General features: G+C 35.0%; 3 protein-coding genes and 1 long non-coding RNA gene across 7 annotated transcripts in view; 1 reads left to right on the top strand and 3 right to left on the bottom strand.

The window, feature by feature from the left end:
• LOC105162874 (GPI mannosyltransferase 3) lies at positions 2509-7214 on the bottom strand. Its single transcript, XM_011081032.2, has 9 exons — positions 6920-7214; positions 6701-6818; positions 6315-6419; positions 5865-6151; positions 4880-5161; positions 4339-4540; positions 3739-3890; positions 2911-3073; positions 2509-2787 (listed from the first exon to the last, which is right to left on the bottom strand). Exons 1-9 carry the CDS (start codon positions 7141-7143, stop codon positions 2704-2706), a joined length of 1617 nt encoding a protein of 538 aa, XP_011079334.1. The 5' UTR covers positions 7144-7214; the 3' UTR covers positions 2509-2703.
• Positions 11766-14789, top strand: LOC110011983. The gene is made up of 2 exons (XR_002287074.1): positions 11766-12330; positions 14398-14789. It is a non-coding gene; the product is annotated as an uncharacterized LOC110011983 (long non-coding RNA).
• Positions 19546-25873, bottom strand: LOC105162873 (probable E3 ubiquitin-protein ligase XBOS32). Of its 4 annotated transcripts, XM_020693877.1 has the most exons (12): positions 25859-25873; positions 25000-25682; positions 24489-24798; positions 24319-24378; positions 24036-24107; positions 23755-23930; positions 23511-23671; positions 22166-22224; positions 22035-22081; positions 20574-20714; positions 20406-20524; positions 19546-20292 (listed from the first exon to the last, which is right to left on the bottom strand). In XM_020693877.1, exons 3-12 carry the CDS (start codon positions 24681-24683, stop codon positions 19772-19774), a joined length of 1551 nt encoding a protein of 516 aa, XP_020549536.1. In that variant the 5' UTR covers positions 24684-24798; positions 25000-25682; positions 25859-25873; the 3' UTR covers positions 19546-19771. The 4 variants fall into 4 exon arrangements, with proteins under 4 accessions (XP_020549536.1, XP_020549535.1, XP_020549537.1 ...); XM_020693876.1 differs by lacking the exon at positions 25859-25873 and having other exon boundaries at positions 25000-25792; XM_020693878.1 differs by lacking the exon at positions 25859-25873 and having other exon boundaries at positions 25097-25792.
• The window catches only part of LOC105162959 (cation/calcium exchanger 1-like), a gene marked incomplete in the record, with an annotated part of 1903 nt that continues 619 nt past the window's right edge, over positions 26271-27554 (bottom strand). Inside the window, 1 exon segment of the mRNA XM_020694047.1 lies at positions 26271-27554. Within this exon segment, the coding sequence (XP_020549706.1) occupies positions 26338-27554 (1217 nt within the window).

The raw sequence follows: 27554 nt of genomic DNA, 5'->3' as shown, positions 1-27554 counted from the left end.
TCCACAACAATGTGGTGCGGATGTTACTTTCACCCATTCGTGGTCTCACGAGTCGTGGCACGTCTGGAATGGAAGAAAGCTACATTATTGTTGTGAACGAATGGAATATAGTCCTATTTCCCTGTCTCATAAGTCGTAGTGGGCGGTAGTTGAGATATTCATTTGGTTGATGGGTCGGGCGTAACGCTGAGTAGCGTGATTCGCTTGGAGTCATTGGGATCACGTGAAGAGGTGAGGCAAAATAACTTGAGGATCACATTGGATGAGAATGGTATAGGTTACCTCCCATTGTAACCGATGAAACACGACACTCATCCAATGAATGCAATACTTAGTGCAAGTATCTGTTGGACTCTCAATGCCCAATCTCCAGGTCTTCGACTTGGAACGTTTCAGACCAACCCTCAAAAGTTGGTTTCATAGCTACCATCCAATGCGCAGTCCAACTACATGGGTTATTCAATTGGTCTGTGGGCATTTGTTGTGACATTAAAATACCGTTCAACGTAAATAGTAAGCACAACAAACACATGGTGGCATAGATGAATGCTTACTACATTCATCAAGATAATATCACATTCATAAAGATTGTTTAATGGTTCCCAAAATTGCCAATCTAATTGGCTTTCTGGTCACCAGTTCTAATACTGTGATCTTCAAAATTTTCCTTTCAATACAATGATCAAGAGTGTGACACCCTCTCCGAAATTACATTCAATTCTGTAATAAACTCACATTCCCGGTAAGACATCTGATTTAATCAATATTTTATAAATTAATTAATAATTATAATATATGGTCAATTTATATTATAAAATTGATCAAATATAAAATATAAAACTAAATATATAAAAAATTCAAAAAAAATAAAAAAAATATATATTATATTCACCAGCTCGCGAGCCAGCTCGCGAGCTGGTTAACAACAAAAACCAAGCTCGAGCTCGAGCTCGAGCTCGAGCTCATATATATTCACCAGCTCGCGAGCCAGCTCGCGAGCTGGTTAACAACAAAAACCAAGCTCGAGCTCGAGCTCGATAGGAGCTCGAGCTCGAGCTGGCTCCCCCCCCCCCCCCCCCTTTTTTGGGCTGCCATCCCAAATTATATATAAATTTTTTGTGGTTTGGAAAATTACATCTAGCACCCCTATGGTTTGCTTTCGTCTAATAAACAGGTTCCTTCATTAGTAAAAAATTATCAAATTTACTGATATTAACAAAAAAATTAAAAAAAAAAACTATATTAACCCCTAATTGACTTATTACTTACTTATTATAGGTCAAATAAATCTTTTTATGATCAAATTACTCTCATACGTCTTCACATGTTAACACATATAAGGGTAGTTTAGTCCGAAAAAAATATTTGACATGTAATAAGTCAATATCAATCAATCAAGGGAAAATATCAATTTTTATTTATTTTGTGTTAATATCAACAAATTTAGTGAATTTTGACTAATAGAGAGACTTATTTATTAGACGAAAGTAAACTTTAGGGTGCTAGATGTAATTTCACAAATTATAGAAAATTTATGTATAATTATACCAAACCTCGGAGAGAAGAGTATAATTATCCTTTACAATGATGACAAAACCTTTCATCTTCTCTCTCCTCCTCTTTCTTTTTGTATTGTTTTTTTTTTTTTTTTGTTTTGTTTTATGAATTTCACTGAGGTTGTGTTCATACCAAAAGATTTGAATTTAAGAGGAGAATTAAAATAAAAATTTCAAATGATTCTATATGTAATTAATTTGAAATTAATCACAGTATCACAAAATATAATTAAAATGAATAGTTAAGAATTTAAAATTCTTTACAACATGAATTTATCCAAACAAATTTGTTGAATTTACTATTATAAATTTAAAACTCTAGAATTCAATTACATCAATCCACACACAACGATATGAATTTGATATACCGTCCACGGGCACTATGTACCAAATATGTGTTTATTTAATTTACACTTTACTTTCTTGCTTTAATTGCGCTTTTATTTATGCGAATTTATGCACTTGAATAAGTGTTTCTTGTCTTTGTACAAGAATTTGATACATTAGTGTTCATAACTGTTTGTCTGAAACTAATCAAAATTATTTTTTCAATTAATTATGCGTCCGCTATAAACAAAAAGAAAAGAAAAAGAAAAAATTCTTGCAAATATTTCTTATGTTGTATCATTATTTTGATTGTTCGATGTTGTATTGGTCCCGTAGAGATGTAAATGATTGAAGTCAAGTTGAACACATTATTGTTTAAATTTATTTCAATTGATATGGAACTTGAAAAATTGTATTTGAATACATTTTAATTATTGCTCTAATCGAACTCAAACAAGCTTTACTTTAATCAAATATGAACCGAACTCGAGTGGAATTTGAGAGCTTATCAAATGAAAGATTTTATTCAAGCTTGGTTTGTTAAATTCGACAAATCAAATTAAAACGAGCTTTTATCGAATGCTTTCAATCGAGTGTCGAGTAATTTAATTTAATTTTCGACCTATGGTCCGTAATATCTTTTCGAATAAAAATGAAGTAATCATTCATCATGGAAAGAAAGAAAGAAAGACAGTACATTGTGGGAAGAGGAGTGATGCTTTCTGTCGTTTTTTCCACAATTATAAAAGTCAATTGAGGAAACATATATAGGCAATCAAATGGCGTAACAACTAGACACTCATCGTTCGGGCAATGGAAGTCACTGGCCTTGAAGAGCATACACAACGACAGACGCTTGCAGCTCCCGATCCACTTTGAAGTGAGCATGAAAGAATCTTCTTACCTGTGAGTTACAACTTGAGCTTGTCAGAGCACAGACATACAAATCTACTACAACGTTTAGGCAAAAGAATCATCGTTTGCAAGAATCAAAACAATGAGAGAATAGAACTGATCAGACGAGGACCTCGTAGTAATGGTGTGAGACTAGGAACTCCTTTAATGGCTTTTCTTGTGAATCAAATAGCACAATGTGGCTAGGTTGAGTCCAATTCCTTGCCAACTTCATTGCAAAACCAAGAGGGTCGTTTAGAAATTGGTCAGATTCGTCGATGATTCCTTTGTCTTCGCTGTTCATACAAATTTAAATAGAGTGTTAAGAGTCAAATATTGTGCAAATCCTACAATAATGTAGAGGATCAGTGTAACTGATAAGACCCTGAATTGTAAGCATATAACGAAAAGAGTCCCTCAATGTTAAAAGACTACACTATACATCCAACGGTCATGTTTTAGAAACATTACAGATTGTCATCTGAAAACTGAATGAGATGGAGTCTGTGATGTAAAAATAGGGTAAATTACAATTTGTCATCCGAAATATGTCTAGTTTTACTCTGTCTAACCTTTTTTTTTTTATAACACTATGCAGAATTTCAGTTTGCTATACATGACTATTTATTGATCGATTTTTAATGAACATGCCTTAAAAATATCATTACATTGCCCTTAAAAATCACATGGTCACTGATGATGTTTTTCCAACAAAAAAAATCAACTACAAAATGGACATATGGCAAAGTACAAATGCCATGGTAAGTTGACACCAAAAAGAAAAAAACGGTTAAATGGCAAAGTGTATAAACTAGCATATCCTGATGACAGAATGTAATTTACCCGTAAAAATATGACAGCAGGGGGTGTCGGTGTACTTTCTGTAAATGCTCAAACTCAAAGGGCAACCATGTAATGATCACATGAAATATAGTAATGTGTTTAAGATGCTTGACATAACCTGGGTGTACAGTCCAAGAAACGCATGGGGATGTTGTGATGCAGAGTTGAGTAGTAGGGTGTGGCATGGCAAGGCGTCAAGAAGAGGATACTCTTCACTTTATTCTCACGAGCCTCGTTGGAGAGATAGTGCATGACATCCTCCGTTCCTCTCTGTGAAGTAAAGCACCAAGTGAAAACGACAAAGAAGGCAATATACATACAACTGCCACCTTGCTGGTAGCTTGTGTTGATACATTTCAACAGAAACAATTGAAACAAATATATTGCATGAATACACATCCGTGGGTGCACATATTTATGGTACAGAAAGCAAATATGCAGAAGACCGTCACTAAGAAACAAATGATACAATAATAATCATTAATCCAAGAGGCTCAAATTCAGTCATAAAGCTTAAAATTTGGACGTAACCATAATCAAATATTAAACATTTAATATCCTGTCTTCTGACTTCCAATTTCAGATTATTGAACATCTGTATAGCTTTTTTTCTGTTTTTAGCTTTAGATAAAATTTATCTTCGTATCTTGTAGTGATTAAATCAAGCAATTTAAAGGATTCATGCAAAATGGGACAATGAACTGCAGCAGCTATATACCTGATGAATCATACTCATATATATCGCCATTGGGAAATTAGTGACAAGCAGGAAGAAGACAGCTAATTGCAGCTTCAGGGAGCGGTTTTTATGAGAGCTTGAGCTTTCTTTCACTTTCCTCTTTGACAGTTCACATTTCCCTAGGTTGGCTAATGAATATCCGGAAAACATCAATGCTATTGGAAGCACAGGAAGAACAAACCTGATATTTGGATTCTGAAGATAATGAGAAGAATTAACCATTAAATTACTAATGGTGCTTTCATTTTGCTAATTTAAGAGATAACTAGGCATCGCTTGAAATTTAAGGCATATTATAATGAAACCCCTCAGTTCTTAAAAATTAGGCTGCAGTGCTGCACCCCGCAGCCATTTTTGGCATTTCAAATCCCCCTGAAGACCGAATAGTCAGTGGGGAATCCACAATGTGAAATATGAGCGTAGGGGTGCTAGTGCAACTATTTAAAAATCAAGGAGTTCTGCTCTAATACGCTCAAATCTCAAGGTGTTTGTGGAATAATCTCTAAATTTGACGAAGTACCTGAACTCTTTGTGGCCAAGAAGGCTATAAGTTCCCAAAACCCATACAATTAGTCCAGGAAGTTTCCACTCTTTAGACAGGATAACACCAGCAACTGAGAATGGTAGATATGTAAAGAGCATGACAGTAAATCCTTGTGTGATATACCAGTGCCATGCATGAGTTCCATAATAATCTCCACCAGAAGAGAAGAAATTGAACTTTAGAAAGTTAATCGCAACTATAACCCATGATCCATATAACTGACGATCCAATAAAAAAGTGAGTCCAAGCACGAGGCCCCTGATATATACATAAGAGTGCAAAATAAGTATATTTGACTTCATAATATCTTTTAATCAAGAAGTATCACATAAGCAGGCCTATAAATATTGATCTATACAGATAAGTGAAAGCTAAAATACAGGACAAATAACATTAATTCCACATGATCTGTAAGTTGGTGTAACACAAATTTCAGCATCTTCCTCTGGTCCTTCAAGGAGACAATAGTAAAGGAACGAAAAATCTGTTAACTGCTAAAGTTGGATGTCAAAGAGAAGTCTAGGCTCTAACCCTTCATTCTGGAAAGAAAACATGAAAGCAATAAATTTATTCATATTTGGTTCTAAATTATACCAAATAACATACTTTCATGTCATTTCAAGATATTCAAAGTCAAAGTCAATATATTATGTAACTTACTGAGATAATAATAGCTGCATAGTCAACAGATCACTGTATGTAACTTCTAATTAATAATGGTCACATATATCTTTAAAGTTTTCAATCTTTGGCTTTAATTATAGAAGAACTCGGATGATAATCTGAAGACTAATGTGGGATCATGAAATAAGTGAACTGATGTTAGAGCAAGGCATCTAAGAAGCCACTTGTTAAAAGAGAATAAAAGCTTTTGTTATAGATGAATTAACTTAAAGCCAAGATAAATGAAAACTTAATAAGGGAAAAGAAGCAGAGGATACAAAGGAAATCACATACTGACCCAATTGGTATCACCTCAAGAAGGACAAACTTTAGCTTATCACGTGTCATAAGCAACTCGAGAAAACCAACATAAATCCAAGTGATAGCACTTGTCGGCCGAATAGCACATGCTATCGCCGCTAAGACCAAGGCACACTTTCTTGAACCACATGGAACTGCCCCAGAAGATGTTCGCAAGCAGGGCCAGTAGTATAAACTCACGAGTGTGAGAACTGTCTCTAAACTATTAGATAAAGTGCGAGGGATGCAGAAAAACATGAACCAGTTTGTGAGCTGTGCAAGAAGCTTTCAAAAGGTTAAGTACAGCGAATATTTCAATTAAATTCACCAAAACAGAGATAGAGGTTGGAACCAAAGCTATATATAGGAAAATCAGAAGACAGTAAACTAAAACAAAGAGGGGAAGAGAGCAATCAAAACAAAGGGGCATATAGCAGTGCAAGGATACAGCCCAAGTAGCAACATTGTCACCAAATAAGGCCTGAGAAAATTTGTAGAGGTACAGATCACCAACAGCAGCAAATATGGACTGCACCAACCGAGGAGCCCTTACCTGTGCAAGGCGGCAATTTTCGGCACACATCATAAGTGGGAAAATTGCTATACAAACAAAACAAACTGTAAAATCACATAGAATTAATCGAAAAAAGCTTAACAATGCTTCACGAGGCTCAACCTAAGGTTCAATACTAGTATGATTTGATAATTTCAGACACATGGTTCAGCATTGCAGAACAATTTGCATCAGATTCAAATTCTGCACAATGTCATCAAGAAACAAAGACACCTGAAATTTTATTGGCATTGTCAAAATAAGACAAGAAAAGCAAGTACCATGAACCAAGGGGAATCAAGACGGAGAAAGGCGAGAGCTTTGTAAAGAGCGGCAAATAGAATTGGATGCAAGTAACTCCTTATACCCTTCTTCCATTCCCACGTCAAATGTCCATACCTAGCATTTTTTTATTCCAATTTTAATCACAAAAAGAATCAAAAAACCAAAGACCCACCAAACAAAATTCTGAAAAATAGTCGATTCACATTCTCGCTTACCCAAAAGCAATGCGATGTGCTACTTCAAGAGCTTGCCAGTGTTCGTCCGGGTTGAAGTATGTCTGCACCAGCAATGAATTGATTATTCGTGTAACCAAACAAATCGAAAAGACTTTGTGTGGAGCTGAGGAAGAAGTATTCTTCTGAGGGTTTCTGGAGGTGAATTTCTTGTTGCTGTCATCAATGGTAGGCGATATGATTACAGGGTTTTTCCTTTGTCTCATTTTTTTCCTTCCTTTTTCCAAATAATTGGATTATGAGTTGTGAGGATTATGAACTGGGCTCGTCTTGAAACTTTTACTTCCCCTTTGTACAAGTTGACTATAAAAGTGAAAGGAGATAAAAATTGGGGTTATAATTGCATAAAACCCCATATATTATGTTTAATTCGCTGAAAGACACACTAGATTAAAAAAACTAGCAAAAGGGTCCTTGTGTTAGTTGATATCTATACTAATCTATATTAATTATAAAAAGAAAAGCTCTTTTATATCTAAAAAGAAAGTTATTTATGCCTTTTTACATAATTCATTCACCATTTTACTTTTACAATGAATTAATTAATTTGTAGAAAAAAAATGAAAATTTAACAATTTCATACTTCTTTTTAGTTTTAGAAAAATCAGTTTATTCAATTCTGCAGAGCTTCAACCTAAAAAAATGTCTAACAATGATGGAGGAGGGTCACAAACCCTTAATATTAGTATAAGCTACATGTGCAAGTATGTGGGCAGCCAAATTGGCGGACCCCTTAACAAAACGAGAGGAGATAAGTCGAGTCTTTGACGCAGTTCTTTGATGTTATAGCTTAATGGCTCAATCATGGAGAAATCATCAACTGGCTCGTGGAGTTTTTGAATGATATTGAGGTAGTTTCTAGCACCGCAAAACTCCACTGATATTGGCAGCAAAGGTCAATTGCAAGTTTGGCCGCCAGCGCCTCATTGTGCTTAGCATCTTTGACACAGTACGTACATCGCATTTTCAAGGCCAAGCATCCATCGACAGAGTCTTGGGCAACAGTTCCAGCACCTACACCTCCAACTTCAAAATATGTCGCACAGTCGAAGTTGATTTTTACCATGGTTCCAAATGGAGGTTGCCATTGCGCTATTGTTGTGGAATTGGCGAATGGGTGCCAATCAATGTAATTGGATGGAATGTGAATGACCTTAACAACAAATGGTCATCTTGTACTCTTATGTGGTTTCCATGCCCGACCCTTCAGCGGATGCCTGCTTCAAGGATTTCCTTCGCCATGAAAATGTTGCTCTAAATAAGAGATGTATTGGAGCGCTGCGTAGCCCGTAGGAAATTACAATGTGAAAAGTATCTTGCTTGGATTATACAACTAGACAAGGTATTTGGATGTTTTATGACCCGCCAACCTTGCTTAGCTAAAAGGATGAGATTGAATGCACGTAGGTCCCCGGAAGACAAGTCCTCCCTCTTGTTTACTATTGTGCATCTTTGCCCATGATACCCAATGCATCTTCTTGCTATTGGGGCTATTCCGAAATACATTAGACAAAATGCTTTCAATTTCTCTAAGTAAAGAATCCGGAAGTTTAAACGACTTATGCTATAGGAAGGGATAGCTTGAATAATTGATTTTATAAGAACTTTTTCTTACCTTTTTGCTAAAGTGCTGCCATGCTCGACTCCTGATGTTGCCGAAAACGTCTCTCTTGTTTCACCCCACGCGTAAGGTAAACCAAGGTATTTCTCATGGTCGATGTCAATGAGAATGCCTAACAACTCAGCTAGTGTCACCCGGTCTCCTTGTGTGTGGAATGGCTAAACATTAGGGATGACTTCTGGAGATTGATCAATTGGCCAAGCACATCCACATATATCCAAAAACAGGCGGACTCATGGTATGAACTCCTTCATCCCGTGACAAAATATTAATATATCATCGGTGAATAGAAAAGGTGAAATACTAGAGCATCCTAGCCACTGGGACTCCATAAATAGAACCTTCCACTTCTGCAACGTGAAGTAAACAGCTTAATATCTCTGTACAAATTATGAAGATATAAAAGGAAAGAGGGTCTTTGCACACATTGTCAGGGATTAGTTTCCAAGGTATGAATGCATATTGTGATGGTGATATGATGGAAGGAGAATTGGTTTTAACCTATTTGCTATTTTTTCATAGCAAGCTTAAAAACAACATTGCTTAGGCTAATGGGACGAAAGTGAGAGACCCTTTCTGGTTTCATATGCTTGGGAGTCAAAACAATGTGTATAAAATTGAGAAAAGAGGGAATATCATAATGACTAAGTACCTTAAGGACGTACCATTTTAGTAGCATTTCCATCAATGTGCCAAAAGCATTAACAGAACAAGGGGGCATACAAACAGGGCCATGGCGTTTAAATGGAAACAATTGAGAAAGGGAATATTTTACCTGGTCTGCCGTGTACTCAAGTAGTTTCCTATTCATCTCCTTCGAAACCCGCGTAGGCACCGCTCCAATCACTTTTCTAAACTCATCATCCGTAGGTTCAGCAAAGACATAAATCGTTGTGGAAATAATATTGAATTATTTCCTAAACAGTCTCTCTCGAGTCACATCATTCTGTAGACTCATCCTTCAATCTCTCAATCTGATATGTTTTCCAACAATGAGAAGCCTTAGCATGAAAAAATGTTGCCTATGTTTGCCTATGAGAAGCCTTAGCATGAAAAACTTTGCACACCTTGACTAGGTGTGTTGCAGATTTTTTTTTTTAAATATTTTTTTTTCTCTTTTTTTATTTTTTTATTCTCTTTCTTCCTTCTCTCTTTTTTCTTCTTTTCTCTCTCTTTCGGTTTTTTCTTCTCATTTTTCTTCTTTTCTTCTCTTTCTTCTTTCCTCTCTCTTTCCTTTTTTTCTTCTCTTTTTTCTTCCTTCATTTTTTATTCTTTTTTCCTTCTCTGTTCAACCGATTTTTTTCCTTCTCTTTTCTTGTTTGCTCCCTCTTTTCTTGTGTGAAATTGCATAAATCATCGTGCCCTCTTCACTACCGTTCGAAACGCCGCCGCCACTGGAGTCAACACCTTCGTCGTCTGCCGTGCACGAGGCCTCAGATCTGTTGCCAGTTGTTGTCATTGATTTGGAGGTTGAGTTCGTGAGAAGAGATCGCCCGCTGCATTTACGAGTGAAGGGTCGTGTCTCCGTTGTCGGTCATTGCAAGCTGCCTAGGGACACGCCACCATGTGTGGCACGTCGACGCGCCGCACGCGCGCCCATTTCAAATCGGTCAACCGCACCATTTTCTTTAATCGTGACTTTTTTAATTTTTTAAATTTAGGATCTTGTTTTGAATTATCAAGTAATTCTATGAATTTCGACATATTGCTCAACAATACAACGGTGATTAAGAAAAATTAGAACTGATTTCTACATTCTAATTCTTTTGTTTACATATTTTCATAAATTAATTTTGTCGTGTTGTATTATACTGTATTGGCGCACTGTAGATATACTGTTTTGCCGCACTGTAGATAGGACAATACTTGAGGATTCTTGCAGAGAGTGTTAAAATGTATATCAAATGCAATGACTATACACTAAAATATCGTACTATTACTATTTTTTAATTTAACATTTCGTTGACAGTGGTTGCATTATTTTTACTGATGCTAGTCAGTGTGGCAGTGTTGAATTTCTAACTTAAACTACCTATGGCCGTATTAATTGCCTATTGTCTGTGATTGAGATTCACATGCCTCACAGTGACACTTTTTGTACATTTCAAACTATAACATAGATGTTACATAGTGCCTATATATAGCATTCATATAGTGCGCTATAAAAATACTCCATCTAAACTTCAAAGTTCAAATACTGGTATTGGTTATTGAGTATTGAAAAGGGGTTGTATTTCGGAACTTATTGCATTTCACTTTTCGGTTGTGTTGTTCTACTTTTGAACCATCGTCTTCCTAGGTTGACTGAAAAAAGTACTTGTTAATCCTTTTAACGCAATGTTTGAATTCTAGTTGAGTTCTTATACTCTTGCATTTTTTAATCTCAGTAAGTCTAATTTTATGCTGTTTAGTTTCATATGCTATTTCATGGTACTAGCATCGTATTTTTGTGATTTTTGGCTTGATCACTTACAATACACTATATCCTACCTCACCCAAATGTTTAAACTAAAATTGATTCATGCATATATATCTCTTTAGTTGAAATAGCATTTGGTTCATGGATCAGGTTGAAATTTGTTTCCGTCTAATAAATATACCCATTCGTCACTTAAAATTCATAAAAATTGCTGATATTTTTTTTAAAAAACGATGACAATTCATATTTTCGCCCAATTGACTTATTTCAGGTAAATTAATACTTTCTGACTAAACTAAAAAATATACTTCCTTACATGTATTAACATGTGAAGATGCATGGTAGTTTGGCTATAAAAAGATTTGTTTGACCTGCAATAAGTTAATAATAAGTGAACGGGGGGAATCATGAATTTTCATCCAATTTTTTTATTAATATTATCAAATTTTTTGAACTTTCAGTAACAGAAGCAAACTTTGGGGTACTATTGTTTGTATTGGAAATAGTGTATATGTGTTATCAACTTATTATTGAAAATTATAATTTTTATTTTTAAATTGTTTAAATTAGATCATTTTAAAGTAAAAAATTATAAGCAATTTTGTATGATAAAATAATAATAAATATTAAACTATTTTTTGAAAATACTCAAACTTTAATATATATATATATATAATTTTTAAGTATTTTTAATTTTTACTATTGTATTGATTTATAATTAATTTTCCTCATAAAAATAGAAGTTTAAATGGTGGCTAATAGAGAGCGTATGCTCAAAGCATCAAACTTAGTTCAGACATATACTTAGTTTAGGATTAGAATGAATTATTATTATTAGGGTTTGTCTTCTTGTCTTTCTTCTTTGCTTCCCACTCTCCAAGTTTCCACAAAACACACCCAAACATGGCCGGCATCCATTTCCCTCCTCCACATTCCACGCTACAAACCCCCACAGCACTGATACGCCGGCACAATCGGCTGCATTTATAGCATCTCCATACCAGTAAAACCCTTCTTGCGATTCTCCTTCTCACACCTCAAACAATACCCTTCTTAAGCCCTCGAATACTCGTACAGATTTTCTCCCTCCAACAAAGTCAAAGCCGCCGAAGAAGAGACGGTGCAGTTCCGTCCTCCCACCGCCAAAATACCCTCACTCTACCCCACCATCAAACCATTTCCCTTCTCCTCTGTTCACTTTTCTGAGGAAAAAAGTCAAGAAAAGCAGGTGAAGTTCTTCGTGGTATGGCCAACTCAAGGCGTTGAATGTGATGGTGTCCCGTTTCAGGGCAGCACCCGTGGGAGAAGCAGCGGCGGATGTAGGTACAAATCCAAGAAAGGAAAACCCCACTGGTAAAATCGGTCAACCGCACCATTTTCTTTAATCGTGACTTTCTTTCATTCTTCAAATTTAGGATCTTGTTTTGAATTATCAAGTAATTCTATGGATTTCGACATATTGCTCAACAATACAACGGTGATTAAGAAAAATTAGCACTAATTTCTGCATTGTAATTCTTCTTTTTTACATATTTTCAGAAATTAATTTTGTTGTGTTGTATTATACTGTATTAGCGCACTGTAGATATAACGTTTTGCCGTACTATAGATAGGACAATAATTGAGGATTTCTTGCAGAGAGTGTTAAAATGTATATCAAATGCAATGACTATACACTAAAATATCGTACTATTACTATTTTTTAATTTAACATTTTACTGACAGTGGTTGCATTATTTTTACTGATGCTAGTCAGTGTGGCAGTGTTGAATTTCTAACTTATACTACCTATGGCCGTATTAATTGCCTGTTGTCTGTGATTGAGATTCACATGCCTCACAGTGACACTTTTTGTACATTTCAAACTATAACATAGATATTACATATTGCCTATATATAGCATTCATATAGTGCGCTATAAAAATACTCCATCTAAACTTCAAAGTTCAAATACTGGTATTGGTTATTGAGTATTGAAAAGGAGTTGTATTTTGGAACTTATTGCATTCCACTTTTCGTTTGTGTTGTTCTACCTTTGAACCATCATCTTCCTAGGTTGACTGAAAAAAGTACTTGTTAATCCTTTTGACGCAATGTTTGAAGTCTAGCTGGGTTCTTATACTCTTGCATTTTTTAAACTCAGTAAGTCTGATCTTATGTTGTTTAGTTTCATATGCTATTTCATGGTACTAGGATCGTATTTTTGTGATTTTTGGCTTGATCACTTGCAATACACTATATCCTACCTCACCCAAATGTTTAAACTAAAATTCATTCATGCATATATATCTCTTTAGTTGAAATAGCATTTGGTTCATGGATCAGGTTGAGAAATTATATTATGGATATGAACTAATTCACATAAGTAATCTTAGTATCACATCCTGAGCAAGATTTTCATATTATGCTTTATTTGAATTGCATAGAGCTATAGATTGCACTAATAAAAATACTGTAGCAGTTGCGTATACTGAGGACAATATATCAGTACTATATACCTAATTCGTATTTTAATTACTTCAATTATCTATTAAAATTTATCAGTTCAAATATAAAAATCTAATGAATGTATTTTCAACATGTTAGTGTAGTGCATTTTAAGCCTTAATTATAAATTTTTTCAGCTTAGACTATTTAAATCTTTTGTACTCAAAATTTTTCCTATTTCAATGAAATATTTGAGAAATTTGAAAATTAAGGACAATATACCAATAATACATACTTAATTCTAAAATTTTTATTTAAATTTTATATATTATGTTTTTTCATTGCAAAGAGAAAGTCTAACAAAATCATTTTGGAGACAATACTACAATGTATTTAGTTATGCATTAAATTTGTAATTATTATTTAAAATGTAAAAAGAAATTTCTCAATAAAAAAATTACTTAACATAAAGATATATACTATATTTCACTAACAAACAAAATACTATATACATACACATATATATTAATAAATATATATATATTCAATGACATGATTTGACAATGAACAGTAACTTCTGTTTCCCAAATCCCAACATCAAATCTACACCATTTATTTTACACTATTTTATATTATATCAAAATACAAATCCAAAACATACAATCAATCTCAAATACACACTTGCTCATCTCTATGTTTCTCTCTCTATCTACAAAACACAGAAATAAAACACTCAAAATACTAATCCAAATATAATGGTTATGTTTTGTCACCCTCTGCCAACTACTCGATCTTCCGTCATTTCCGTTTGAGTTCCTCCACTTCAAGCAATTTATCATGTTCGAAATTCAAACAGCTTTCATGTGACTTTGAAGTAGTCATGATACGTCCTGATAAAAGCCTCTTAATTTCTTTTTCCATTTTTTTTGGATTTGTTTTTGCATGTTACCAAGTTTCAATTAATTTATTCCAATGTATTAATTCATTTTGTAGCCCTCGATAAAGCGATCATTTGAACCAAAGTTATCTTTTGTTTGCAAGCTGTTGACAAGGTTTCTTCATAGTCTATGGATGCCAGCCAAAAGGAGTCTCAAAGCAAATCAGTTCAAGGGTTTGGCGGTTCTCAATTTGGATATACCTAAGGCATCTGGAAATAACAAGTGCATGGTCTGAATAAATTCTATTAAGATGCGTAACAAGTGATTGTGGCCATCTTTGAATCCATCCATAATTTGTATAGGCTCGGTCAAAAAGCCGCTTCTTAATTCTAAACAATATTTCCCTATTGTTCTATCAAGTGAACCAATCTCCACTAAAATCCACTCCACACATATTCAATTGTTCTAAGGCTATCCTGAAGGTACGAAGTTGCCCTTGTGTCGTCAGTACGGATCCTTTTTCATTCTAGTCTGTTTCAATAGCGTTGAAATCTCTAATACAAAACCACGGTAAATTCATTTGCGTACTAAAACTTCATAGGAAGTACCATAATTCATGTTGTTTGTTTGTATCTGGTTCACTGTAAAAGCCCGTAATCCATTAGTATTCATCTTCATCATCTAGTTTAACTATTGCATCAGTGTGATTGTGGGAATAACTAGTCAAGTCAACAAAGGTCTTCTAGTCCCATAAGAGTGCAAGTCTGCCACTCTTTTGTCTAACGTCAACCGAAACTCCATTCATACTCAGCATATTTTTTATTCGATCAATACGCTTACTATCACATTTGGTCTCTGTTAAGAAACTCATTGAGGGGTTAACCTTCCAAACAAGTTCTCTAAGATGGCGAATCGTCCAATATCCCCCATGTCTTAGTAATTCCAGCTGAGACAACTCATCGGTTCCGGCTGCAAGACCACTTAGTAATCGCAGTCGACATTTGATCGAGGTCCTTATAATAAGAAGGAATAGTAGCCATCTTTTTTCCTGGTTTGGTCCATTAGGTTGTAAAGAAAGAATGAAAGGGTAAGTTTACGTTTGCAAGGAGTGGAGTTTGAGGGTATAGGTTTCTATTTACATCACCCATATTGGCTGGAGTTGGGTTTTTGTTTTTTAAGGTAGGCTAGGAGTGGACCGAGGTTAAAAGGGTCTGGGGAGGAGACTGGGACGTTGACAAAGTTGAACTCTAAATAAAAATAGATGGGATTGTTCAAATTCCATGGGTTTGGGTGAATGAGTAGTGTAGTCAGTTAAATTCATGTGGGGATCAGTGTTTTCTCCATGCATGCATGCATGCATGGTTAGTAATAGGTTGGTGAGATTTGTGAGACTGTGGATGAGGGGCAAGCGGGTTAGGGTTAGTTATTTCATTTAGTGGGTTCAAAAGTTCCAAAAGGGTAGGAACCAGGTTAAATATAGTGGGATTTTGTTGGTCAGTTACTTCCACAAAAGGTAAGAGGTTGGTGCTTTGGTCTTTAGAAGGGAAAGCATCGGTTAAACCCTTCTTGCCGCCATTATTCTTAGCAAAGGGCTCCATAATAGGAAGGTATCCTTTAGGCTTCGATCATTGGCTACAGCTTCATGTCAGCAGCTAAATTACAAAGTGAATCTCGTTCACCTTTATCATTACAAAAGTTATAGCTCTCAAGATCCCCAAAGATCTGTGATCCACACACCTGTTGTCTCCTTTCCATTTTTTAGGAAGATTTTGATGTACGACTGAAGAATGGAAAAATTTGGAATCCAGGGCTCGGTGCTGCCTGGAATACAATTATTGAATTGGACCTGATTAGTCTCCCTAAGCCAAGGACCATATGGTTTTGCTTTCCTCGGATTCAAAAAACCGTCATCGTAATGAAGGTGATAAAATTTCCCAATGTGCGCAAGCTCACGATAAAGGTAGCAAAAATTGGGCAGATGTTCATATGTAAACAATATCATTAGTTCATCGCCGTTAGGAGATTTTAGACGTAGTGCTTTTTCAATGGTTTGGTGGTGTTGAGACAAACCCTCATCTTCATACACTTGTAACCATTTTCGTGTAGTTTGATATCCCTAAAATGGCCTAATTTGTTCCCAATACGCTTCACCATTTTCTGGGTTTGTTGGTTGAGTGGGAGACCATGAACATGAGCTGTGAACGGACACCAATATAAACAAATATTTTTTTGGATTACCTCCTCTCTATACCGATTCTATAATCAATAAATTCTTGTCAAAGTCCATGGGTGACCCTCGAGAACACCTGCTTATCCAGTTTTTGGTTTAACTTTATAGAGAATCGTTCCACCGATATCTGCCAGATTGTCACCTATCATTGGTTGTAATAATGATGTGAGATTTGTTAACACTAAGTTAGTATTTGTAAAATTCAAGGTTTGTAGATGTATTGCTTTAGTAAGATTTGTTAAATTAGTTTCTAAGTCTTCAGTACTAGACTGCCCTTACTATAATTCAATAATACTTGATCAAGGCAACACTAACTTTGTGAGAAGATTTTTTTTCTTTTTATGTGTGTTTAATGATGTCTTATTTCATCACCATTGGGTTTTCTGGGTCATTATTGTGTTATTGTTATTGTTATTATTTTTTTTACCTTCTTTGGAAGGTTGTTTTATGGAGATTCAACCACATGAATTTCAGTCTTGGGGAATTGCAAGCACATAAAGGAGTCGATGGAAACCTTGGATTAAGCATTTGAGTAATATGTTTTGGATTTTACCTTCCTCGTCGTAGACATCTATTGGATTTTTAAAAAAAAAAAAAAAAAAATTGGGAAGCATCACCTAGCCAAGCAAGAGAAGATCTCAATTCCCAAATCTGACGAGAGGCTAAATATGTCTTTACATAGGCCAAAAAAGCTCCCAAAGTCGCACAACATACGCGTGTCCACACCACCTTCAGATGGAAGGGGGGTCAATTCCATCTTTTTTAAGACGATAGGGTGTTTTTTGCCCGTTATTTTTTTATGGGGGCATTTAACCCACATTTTCATGTCGGTACCTAAAAAAGTTGGTGGTTCTTACTTTGTAAGATCATTTGGAATTATACTTATACTCCTTCTGTTGGATTTGTATTTATAAAAAAATACATAAACTTATAATTTTATGGCTAATTCAACATTTCATACAAATTATTGACAATAGAATTAGTTTCTCATTCATCCGTAGCTATTTTTTTATCTCTCAACAATTCAAAAATAATGTTTTATTTCAATTACACTATTTTGACTTAATATATATTACACTAATCCCCTTATAAGTATAAAATATCATTAAGGTATCTTTGTCCACAAATTATACGAGGTAAAATCAAAGGTTCGTGTAAATTTTTGTTAAAGTTAATATTTTTCATCCAAATCCTACACAGTTATAAATAGAAAGTTCTGGGAGGAAGTGCAGGTGTAATTTTTTTTTTTTGAAGTAAAATATAATTTTATATTTTTAAAAAAGATATAAATATAATTAACTTTTTCATTTTTAATGATTTACGCAACTAAGAAGACAGTACTATCTGTCTATGGTTTAATCATTTTAATATTACAAAAAAAGTAATAATATCGTAGTATAATATATTGAGAAAAAAGTTTAACTAATATAATATTTGTATTTATTGCAGTATTTGTAACAACTGATTGTAATTCTTTTAATTAATAAATTTTTAAACATTGATTATAACTAAAAAATATTTTTGAATCTAAAACTATTATTTATGATCTGCAACTCTGAATTGATACATTAATAAAAGTTAATAATCATTGTTATATTGATGTACTTTTTTAAATAATATATATTATTATTATTAATATTATATGTTATAATTATTTAATTATAAATTTACATACTTTTTAATTATAATTAAAATGTTAAAAAATTTATCAATTAAAGAAATTACAATTAATTGTTATAAATACTACGATAAATACAAATATTATAATATTGGGTTAAATTATAACAACCTCCCCTAAGGTTTGGCATAATTAAAATTACCCCCGTTGTTTGAGAAATTACTAATACCCCTTAATTTTAACGACCGTCTAACAATTAGTCCATACCGTTAGTCTTCAATAGATTTTCATCCATTTTTTATCTGCTCAATGAATTATTTTTTTAATTTTTTTAATTTTTTATCCATTCAGTTCGGTTTTTCTTATAAATTTGTTGTTTTTTTTAAAAAAATACAGTAAGGACATAGTTGACAATTTCATACCTCCATTCAAGGATTACATAATTTCATCAAATATCAGAGGGTATTTGTAGTTTAACAAACAACGAGAGGGTATTTGTAATTATGACAAATCTTAGGAGAAGTCGTAATTTACTAATTAATTAATTTTTATCCCATTTTATATAAATTATTGTGTGATTTAATTATCGTTTTTGTATTGATTTATTTTGTTTTTTGAAATAAGTTTTATATAAATAATATATAATAATATATGTAATATATATGATAATATATTTATAGACAATAATATACATTATAATAAAAAAAGAAAAATTTAAGCTTACACACGTCAGCTTATAAAAGGTTGGCAACCAAGAAGAGAATACATATATATTTTTTAAAAATAAAAAGGGGTTTGAGTCGTGAACGAAAGTCGTTGATGCTGTCCACGACTCGAACATTCTTTTTTTAAGAATTTTTTTTCTGAAGTCGTGGACAATTGTAATAAAATTATTATGTATTTTTAAAAAAAATGATATTTTATTATTATTATTTTTTTATAATAAAAGAATAATTAAGCCACCTATCCATTCTTTTACCTTGCAAGACCCTATCACAAGAGACAACAATGACTTTACATAGTGATGGACTTTATTACTAAACTTAATACTGTCTCTTGTTTGAAAATTTTAATCCTGGATCGAATTTGATTAAATTTGAACTAATTATATAATAAATATAAATATATAATAAACTTACGATGTAACTGATGTATAATTTAAAAAAAATGATCAATCACATGATAAGTATATTACACTTACTTTATAATTAATTTGATTCAATTAAAAATGATTTAAGTAAAAAATTTCAGTTTCTTGCAGAATGAGATGATGTTTTGTAGAACTCTCAACAGGGAAAGTAAGCAAAACTTTTTTATTGCACTAGATAGATACAAAAATTCCTCGTATCACCGAACAACAATTTATTCTTATTATTATCATATATTAAAATATACTCTTGCATAAAAATGCATCCTTAAAAAACATATTCATAAAAAGGATATGCCTCTTTTTAGCTGGCATGGAAGACTGAACAAGAACTCAAATGAAGCCATTCACTTGATCATTGCGTATACCCCATATATATACACATACAAATACGAATTTTCGTAAATAGTTGTTGGCCGCGAACAAAAGCAAATGGCGACATACCGTTTATGTCCGAAAGTCGAGTTGTGGATGTATCTGATTGCCGTCAGTCTTCAGCAGCTTCTTTCGGTTGGCACGGATGGACTAAAGGAACACAACCATCTCCGGCCCTCATTCTGTGAAGCCGAGCGCCTAAAGCTTAACCTCGAACATCTAACCAAGTCTTTCCCGGAACTGGATTCGACAGATCTTCCTACCAAGGCAGGACTGGCATCCGGGGCTCCCAAACAAAGGCTGGGATTGAATTTAACAGCCGGAAAGTTTTGGCAGGTTACGGGTTGGAACGAAGAACCAAACTGCGGAAGTCGTGCACATGAGATACCGGGCTTGCACACTGCTGTTTCCAGGGTGTTGGGATCTGTAACCTCAGCTGAGCAAGTACAGAAGGTTAACGATCTCGTTCTTGCCATTTCTTTAACTACCGGTTTTGTGCCTGGAAGCTTAACAAAAGAAACTATTCCGTGGCGGCATAGGGGACACGAGATCGAGCCTGCTGGAGCATGAGCCACTATCGACGTGCTGTTTGTCGAGCATAGATATAAAGCACAGTGAGTGCAGAACTCATGGCGACAACCTGCATATATACATCATTCTCGTTAGACAAAATCCGTCTTATGAGTACCAAATGAATCAACTCATAGGAGTTCTCGATGTTATGCAGTGGAAGTATAAAATAATGTAAGATACCTTCTGCAGCAACTGTGCATTTTCTCTCCAAGCAAACGACACACGGGTCCGAGCACGCAGATGACGAATCATCGCCTCCCCATCCACATTCTCTGAAAATGTCATAGAGAAGGATAACACTAAATTTAGCTGGCTTTCGGTAAATTCAAGCAATCGAGTCTTGCTCACCTGGCAATATCAACAATGCTCTTAAGTGGAAGACATAAATAGGGTGAAGGACTGAGTCTTCGCTGGCTTCCTTGTTGTTGGCTAAGAATGTCCTCTAGACAATCTCTATGCCATGAACGAGCGACCATCAAGGGAGTCCATCTTTAACATGTACCATAGAATAGTAAGTCCGATGGAAAAATTAGCAATCCATACGAAAGTAATAGAATAATGGAACTGAAGATTCAACAACCCAATAAACATCAAAGATCTTCTTAAACAACTGTAACATGAAAGAACCTTCACAAGGACCCATACAAGGACTTGTTGTGAAAAATTAGGTAACAAAAATGTGTATTCCAATGATACGGAAATTCAAATCCCAACAACCCATGCGTTTAACTAAGAAAATACTCTGTTTGGCAGTTCCATGGAAAAAGATTAACAGAGGCTGACATTGAACACAATCTTCATTACCATCTTAAGGAAAATAACAACAGGAACAGGCTTTCTTGGTGAGTTACATAAGAGAAGAGAATTTGTTACTAGGAGAGCAACGCTAGGATATTGATTCAGTGCAGACTCTGGACACATGTAAAGGGTAACTTGGATTTTCGTGACCACAAAGTTATAATCAACATGCAAGAAAGTGGGGCTATAATCAGAAATTATACTCAGTTTTTAGGAAGCAGTCGTGATTTAACTTTCTTAGATGAAAATTTTGAAGACAAAATCAACTTTCTGGAACTGACTTAACAAATTCAGTGTCTTTGTACTAGAAGCGAAATGAAGATAGAAAATAACAACAGAAGGAGGATTCAACTGATTAAAGATATATATTGCTTCCTCGCTCAATCATTATTTTAGTATTCCTTGAAAATCAGCAATGTTTTATTGCATCAGATGCACGGATTTTTTGGGGGGAAAAAGGTCACAGAATAAAAAACCTTAACTTAAAAAGATGTTTCTTCAAAACAATTTCTGTAAGAAATTTTATACAAAGATTCAACACTTAGAGGGCACCATAAAAATGGGAATAAAGCTTACACCTTGGTCGAAGAAAAAATCATTTGACGAAAAGAGGATGACGTGATCTTTTAGTACTGGTTGCTTGTTATATATGTAAGGCTATACTGAAATGGAGGGATTTCAGTTTCAAGAATTAAGGCAAAATCATTTCAAATGACTTCATATTAGATAAATTTGAAATCCACCAAATTTGCTGAAAAAGATTAGTTGAAATTACGACTTTGAGATTTAAAATCATACTATGAAAGTATCCAAACAAGATTAATGAATCTATTGTTATGAAGCTAAAATTCTTAGCTCCATATTTATCAATCCAACACAATCTGAAGGAACTTTGGATTAATGAGAAGAACAACATATCGCCCAGAAGAGATAAACAATAGAAAACAATTCAAATATTAATGTTCCATGTAAAGCACTCAAGAGAAAAGCGAGGACCAGGAGTTTGCATACCCATTTGAATTTTCTATTGTCAGACCTGCACCCTTTGCTATTAAAAGCTGAATATAGCCAAGAAAAAAGATATTTTCAGCACATATATATGTATGGACAGCCGAATTTGTTCATTCATCAAATATACCAACCTGGCAACACTGTGCATTACCACCGCATGCGGCATAATGAAGGGGAGTGCTGCCAGCACCTTCAGGGGAAAAGTACATAACATAGAAAAAATCAATCAGTGAATAGAATCTTCATAAACATGGAATAGCTTCATCGATGTTGTTAACATATGAATCTACAGATGAGATGCTTTTCGAACCACATAATGGTGCATTATGAGATGATTGTTCCCGCTTTCAAAGTTCACCTACCCTAACCCAAAGGAAAAGAAATTTGTACGTTCCATCGTCAAACAGGCCTCCAGTTCACTCAAATTCTGGTAGCTTCCAAAATACGTCTTCGAACAATTATAGAGGGTTATCTGAGAGGTCAAGCATTACTCGGGATAACTTATCTATGGTGATCGGCATCCTTATTATCAGATTAGTATAAGTTGCAAGTAAAACACAGCAATAAGCAACTTTTAGTTCAGCATAAGAAAAAATTGAATTTAGAGGACTAGATTTTCTGGAGAGCATGAAATTTTTAGTTCAGCAGCTTTATACAAGCACCTTATAGAAAAAATTCAAAAGTTTTACTTTTCTGAACTTTCTAACATCTTCAGAAGGTGGAAAGAGGGAGAAATTTCAGAGTTCTTCATTTCAATTCTTTTTTCTCTCAAAGATTAGTGATGGAATGAGTTAGAAGAGTTTTGCAAGAGTCAGAACTGGTTTTATGTAAAAATAATATTTTAGTTGAAAGGCACTAGTTGACTATTATATCCAATAGTCGTGGTGGCTTCATATAATTATTGAATAAGATCAAGAATTCATCATTTGGTAGCTACCAATTAAGTAATAAACGTCCAAAGCTGAGCAATTAGTTAATGCAAAATCAGCCGATAGATTTGGTGAAATTCAAACACATAAAAGGAATGGGCTGTGTGGTTCCGTGAAAATGCAAATGCATTTCATGAGAAACAAACAACGGAGAAAGGGATTATTTGCTATCATCTAATGAAATTTGGCAAAAATACTAATGCAACCAGATTCATAAGAGAAATTTTTGAAAAGCATTTGTTTACTACTAAACAAAATGCAGAATCGTCTGTGTATAGTTCATGAGGATCCGCACGTCTTATCAAAAGGAGCCAACAAAGCTCGGTTTACTCTTTATGGTTGACATCTCCAATATGAAGTATCAGTCACCAAATAACCCTTGTAGCATTTTTGTAAAGGCAGCAGTAAACAGCATGAAGTAATTCTACCTATCAGAATTAGGTTATTATTCTTGAGCCTGATAAGTCGTACTTGAAAACATAACTAAGCATGCATAGTAAATGGCAATATATGAATGCATATAAAATGAAAAAGGAGCCCATCCCACCTATTAAATCGAAAGTAGTCCCATCATCCACTGTGGTAGCAGATACAGAGGCCCCGAGATCCAGAAGGAGGTGAACAGTTTCAGCGTGCCCATTTAGTGCAGCCATATGAAGGGCAGTAACGCCACCATCAGCAGTTCCATTGACTATCTCAGCAAGTGCACTAGTGAAAGGAAAAAAAAAAATCAAAATTAGTTAAAAAACATCATGGTTACAATACATCAAAAAAGAACTTTTAAAAAGTACCGCCAATCAAACTCTGAAACAGATTCATCATTTTTCAATTTCTTCCTTAAGATAGTGGAAACATTAGGAATGCTGGGAATGTGATCAGCAAGGAGAAGCCGAATGCACCGGGCATGGCCATTTAGAGCAGCTAAGTGGAGCGCAGTTCCTCCATTCAGATAATCTGTACTGTCAATCTAAGCCAAAAGACAATCCCAAGCTTATATTTCCACGGAAATGAACAAAACTTATCAATAGAAGACGAAATGAGTTAAACCATAAGACAAAACAAATTGCCATACATTGGCCTTAAGTAGCACCAAAATCTGAACAACCTCCCAGTGACCATATTGGCAAGCTTGCATCAAGGCAGTCTGTCAAGAGATAAAGAACCAACCTTTTAAATTGCTATCAAAAGTGTATTCTGCTTACAACTAAACTACTGATCTCAAGCAATTAATGAGAACGTTTGTTAAGCATCACTTTGTTATCTATAGTGTCAAAAGGACTGAATTTACAATGAAACTACATCCTAGCATTTAGGATTAAAAGAGAAAAAAGAAAATTACGAAATCGAAACTCTACCTGTCCACGATAGTTCCTGAGATTAATATCAACTCCAGACTCAAGCAATAATGAGACAACCTAAAGACATGGAAGGAACAATTTAATCAATAACTAACGACCACAGTTCAAGACTCTCCTAGTCTATGATACCAATCAGTTGTACTTGATAACATTGCATTGCAGCATACCTCATAATGACCTTGAGCTGCAGAATAATGCAAAGGAGAATTGCGAACACCAAAAGTTGAATACCTCACAAGACGAGGATTGTACTCCAACAAAGCCTTAGCTTCTTGAAGATCCCCATCTCTTGCTGCAGAAACCAGACGCTCCCCAGATGACGAACATCCAAAAGAGTTGCCCACAAGACTCAAAAATCTCATAATATACAATTCCACGAGTGGACAAAACTAAAGATCCTAATCTATCTCCAAAAAATGACCTCCCTGCTCCGGCTTCTCTACGCAAAATTTTTCTTCCTTGATCTTTGAGCCACTCCTATCAGAATGACAACTGAATCAACTTTCTATACACATACCAGGTCTTTCTATATAATAACAATCCATTCAGAACCAATCTTCGCCTATATATAGATATATATATATATATCCAAAATAATATGTTTAAACCATCGGAATCTGACTGATTCTGATTGATTTTCCAATGCTTAAGAGTTTCAAGAAGAAGAGAAAAGCATACCTTGATCAAGACAGAAATCTGTACAGGCTACAAAAATTCTTTGCCAACTCCTAAATTCCAAAAGAAAACAGAGAAAATCTCAATCTTTACAACCCACCTGCAAGCTTCCTCCAAAAAACTGAGAGAAAGAAGAAAATTTCAAATTCCCACTTCTCCCGTTACGCTCAAAATCAAGATTCCGCAATGCCCTTCTCTGAAATTCCCGGAAAAATAAAGCAAAGTCTTCCTAACTTCCCCAAAAATCAAGAATTCCAGCTCCCAGCTTCCAAAATTTTCCGGGAAATCCAGCAAATTTCAAACATCCCACAAGCTCAAAACATTTCCACGATCCCCACAAACTCCGCACAGAAGGGGTATTTCTCTTTTTTGGGAAAAGGGGTGAGGGGGGTCGTAAATCTCTCTGTTTTTCCCCTCCTCTCTCTCAGCAGAAAATGTCTTGCAATGAGGTGTAGTGCTTAATATTCGGCTCCAACAACACACCACAACTCTCCGTTGATTACCGCGTAGTCGGTGTAAATGTTAAGGCTGTGAAAAACGGTAACAAACGTGGAGATCGATAAGAGAACCAATGTTGGAAGGGAGAGGACAGCGAGTTTCGCGACCACCTCAAACCAACAGCAATAGAGGCCTGCAACAAATGCGTACGCGTATTCCTTGCCGCTTGATACCAAAATTGGCGCTTCCTATAAATCTTACGTTGTCAGCTTCCATGAATAAGTGAAATTGTGTGCAATAATATCATCATCTACACTTTACTAATTCTTACATAATAATAATAATAATAATAATCAGGTGGATGGCATTTCTTGTGCTAATCATTCATTGAACTGCCCACAAAATATTCAAATCATATGCTTACCTAATTCTGAGAAAAAATATTGATTTTTATCAACCTCAAGAACACGTTGGACGTGAAATATTAAATAAATGTTTGCGTTACATAACACGGTAAGTTCTTTTAAATGAGATTCATGATGAATTTGATTAAATTTAAGTTGTTTATATCAAAAAGAAAAGAATTAACGATTTATTTGACAACAGTTAGAAAATTCATTTACCATTAAAAATTCATAAAGTTAAGGATATTGCAGGCCCATTTATTTTTCCATTGTAAACAATATAAATTTGAATGAAATAATAACCTTCAACAAAAAAAAAGTTTGAATGAAATAATATGATAAGATCCCTCTTTTCATTAAATATATATATATTATATATATAAAAGAAACTAAAGATACATACATAATAAAATCAAATTCTTGGAACTTTTTCAATCATCCAACATTTGCATAAGATGTCTGAATGTGCAAACTAGCATGGAAATCAGCTGTGAGCAAATTATAAATTGGGCACAAGAATTTCCACAAGGCCTAAAAGCCTTGCTATTTGTAAAGACAAAAAGCACAAGTATATGACCAAAAGCCCACTTCCCAAATACTTATCAACCACCATCTTTCTCTTTGTAAGCATGACAAAGGCCCAAATTAAGCCCACCATGAAAAACCCAACTGTAACAAAAACAGATTGGTCCACAAACAGTGCATATGAAGCTGGATAATTGCTCCAAGCTGAGAAACTTAATGACAAGCCCAAGCCCACAACAGTATTGAATATGGGCCCTGCATAGGACCCAGAAACAGCAATTTGGGCCCCTTCCGTCCCACCTTTCTGGGCCATGGTAACATTTGCAACCAAGTCACCTACTGAATTCCCCCATGCAAGAACTGTCAGGCCCAGCAAGGATTCATCTATTCCAAGAATATAGCCCAATGAAACCAGCAGAGAAATCAATTCTTGGGCCAAGATGTAAGCCCAAGTCACACTCATTATAAACCCCTCAGCCAGCCAAAAGATTATACATTTTCTTGGTGGATTAGAGCTCTGAATTGTGCGAAATGCAAGAATCCCACATACAATCCCAACTGATCCACCAATCTCAAGAGCTCGCAATTTTGTGCTGTTGGAATTCCATGTTAGAACCAATGCAATAGGAGCCAAGGTCACTGATGAAACTGCAAATGGTTTAGACCATTTATCCTCGGAAACAAGTGGAATAGTCAGCCTTCTTGGCACGTAAAGTGGCAACTCTAAAATGCACAAGATTTTGCTCACAACTCCACCGTTCTTTCCGTCCTTCGGCAGACGTCCGGCCGTATCGTCCCCATCATGGCCTTCGTTATCTATATAACAGCATAGTGGCGCCTCTACGTCCTGCAATCCGTTTTCATTCTCTTTCTCTTCAGAACATGCGAAAACGAGCAAGGCGTATATGAAGTAGAGAGAAAGGAAAGACAGAGCAGCGCACAGACTAAGTTCTCCAACAGCGATGATCAAGATTAGGCAAGCAAGGGACAATAGTAGAACGCCAACATGGATTGTGAAACCACGCCTGCTGATTCTTGCACCATCGTTTCCGACAGAAACGCCTATGATCCCAGTGACAACGCACGACACGAAGAACGCACCGCCTAGAACGCTGTTCAGGCCGATATCTGCAGTTCCCTCTCCCGTAAAAGAAATTATACTTGCAAACACATCGGGTGCTCCATTTCCCA

Source organism: Sesamum indicum, linkage group LG5 (genome assembly GCF_000512975.1).
Source record: "Sesamum indicum cultivar Zhongzhi No. 13 linkage group LG5, S_indicum_v1.0, whole genome shotgun sequence".
NCBI classification, from domain to species: domain Eukaryota; kingdom Viridiplantae; phylum Streptophyta; class Magnoliopsida; order Lamiales; family Pedaliaceae; genus Sesamum; species Sesamum indicum.
This window is presented reverse-complemented; position numbering and strand designations above follow the sequence as displayed.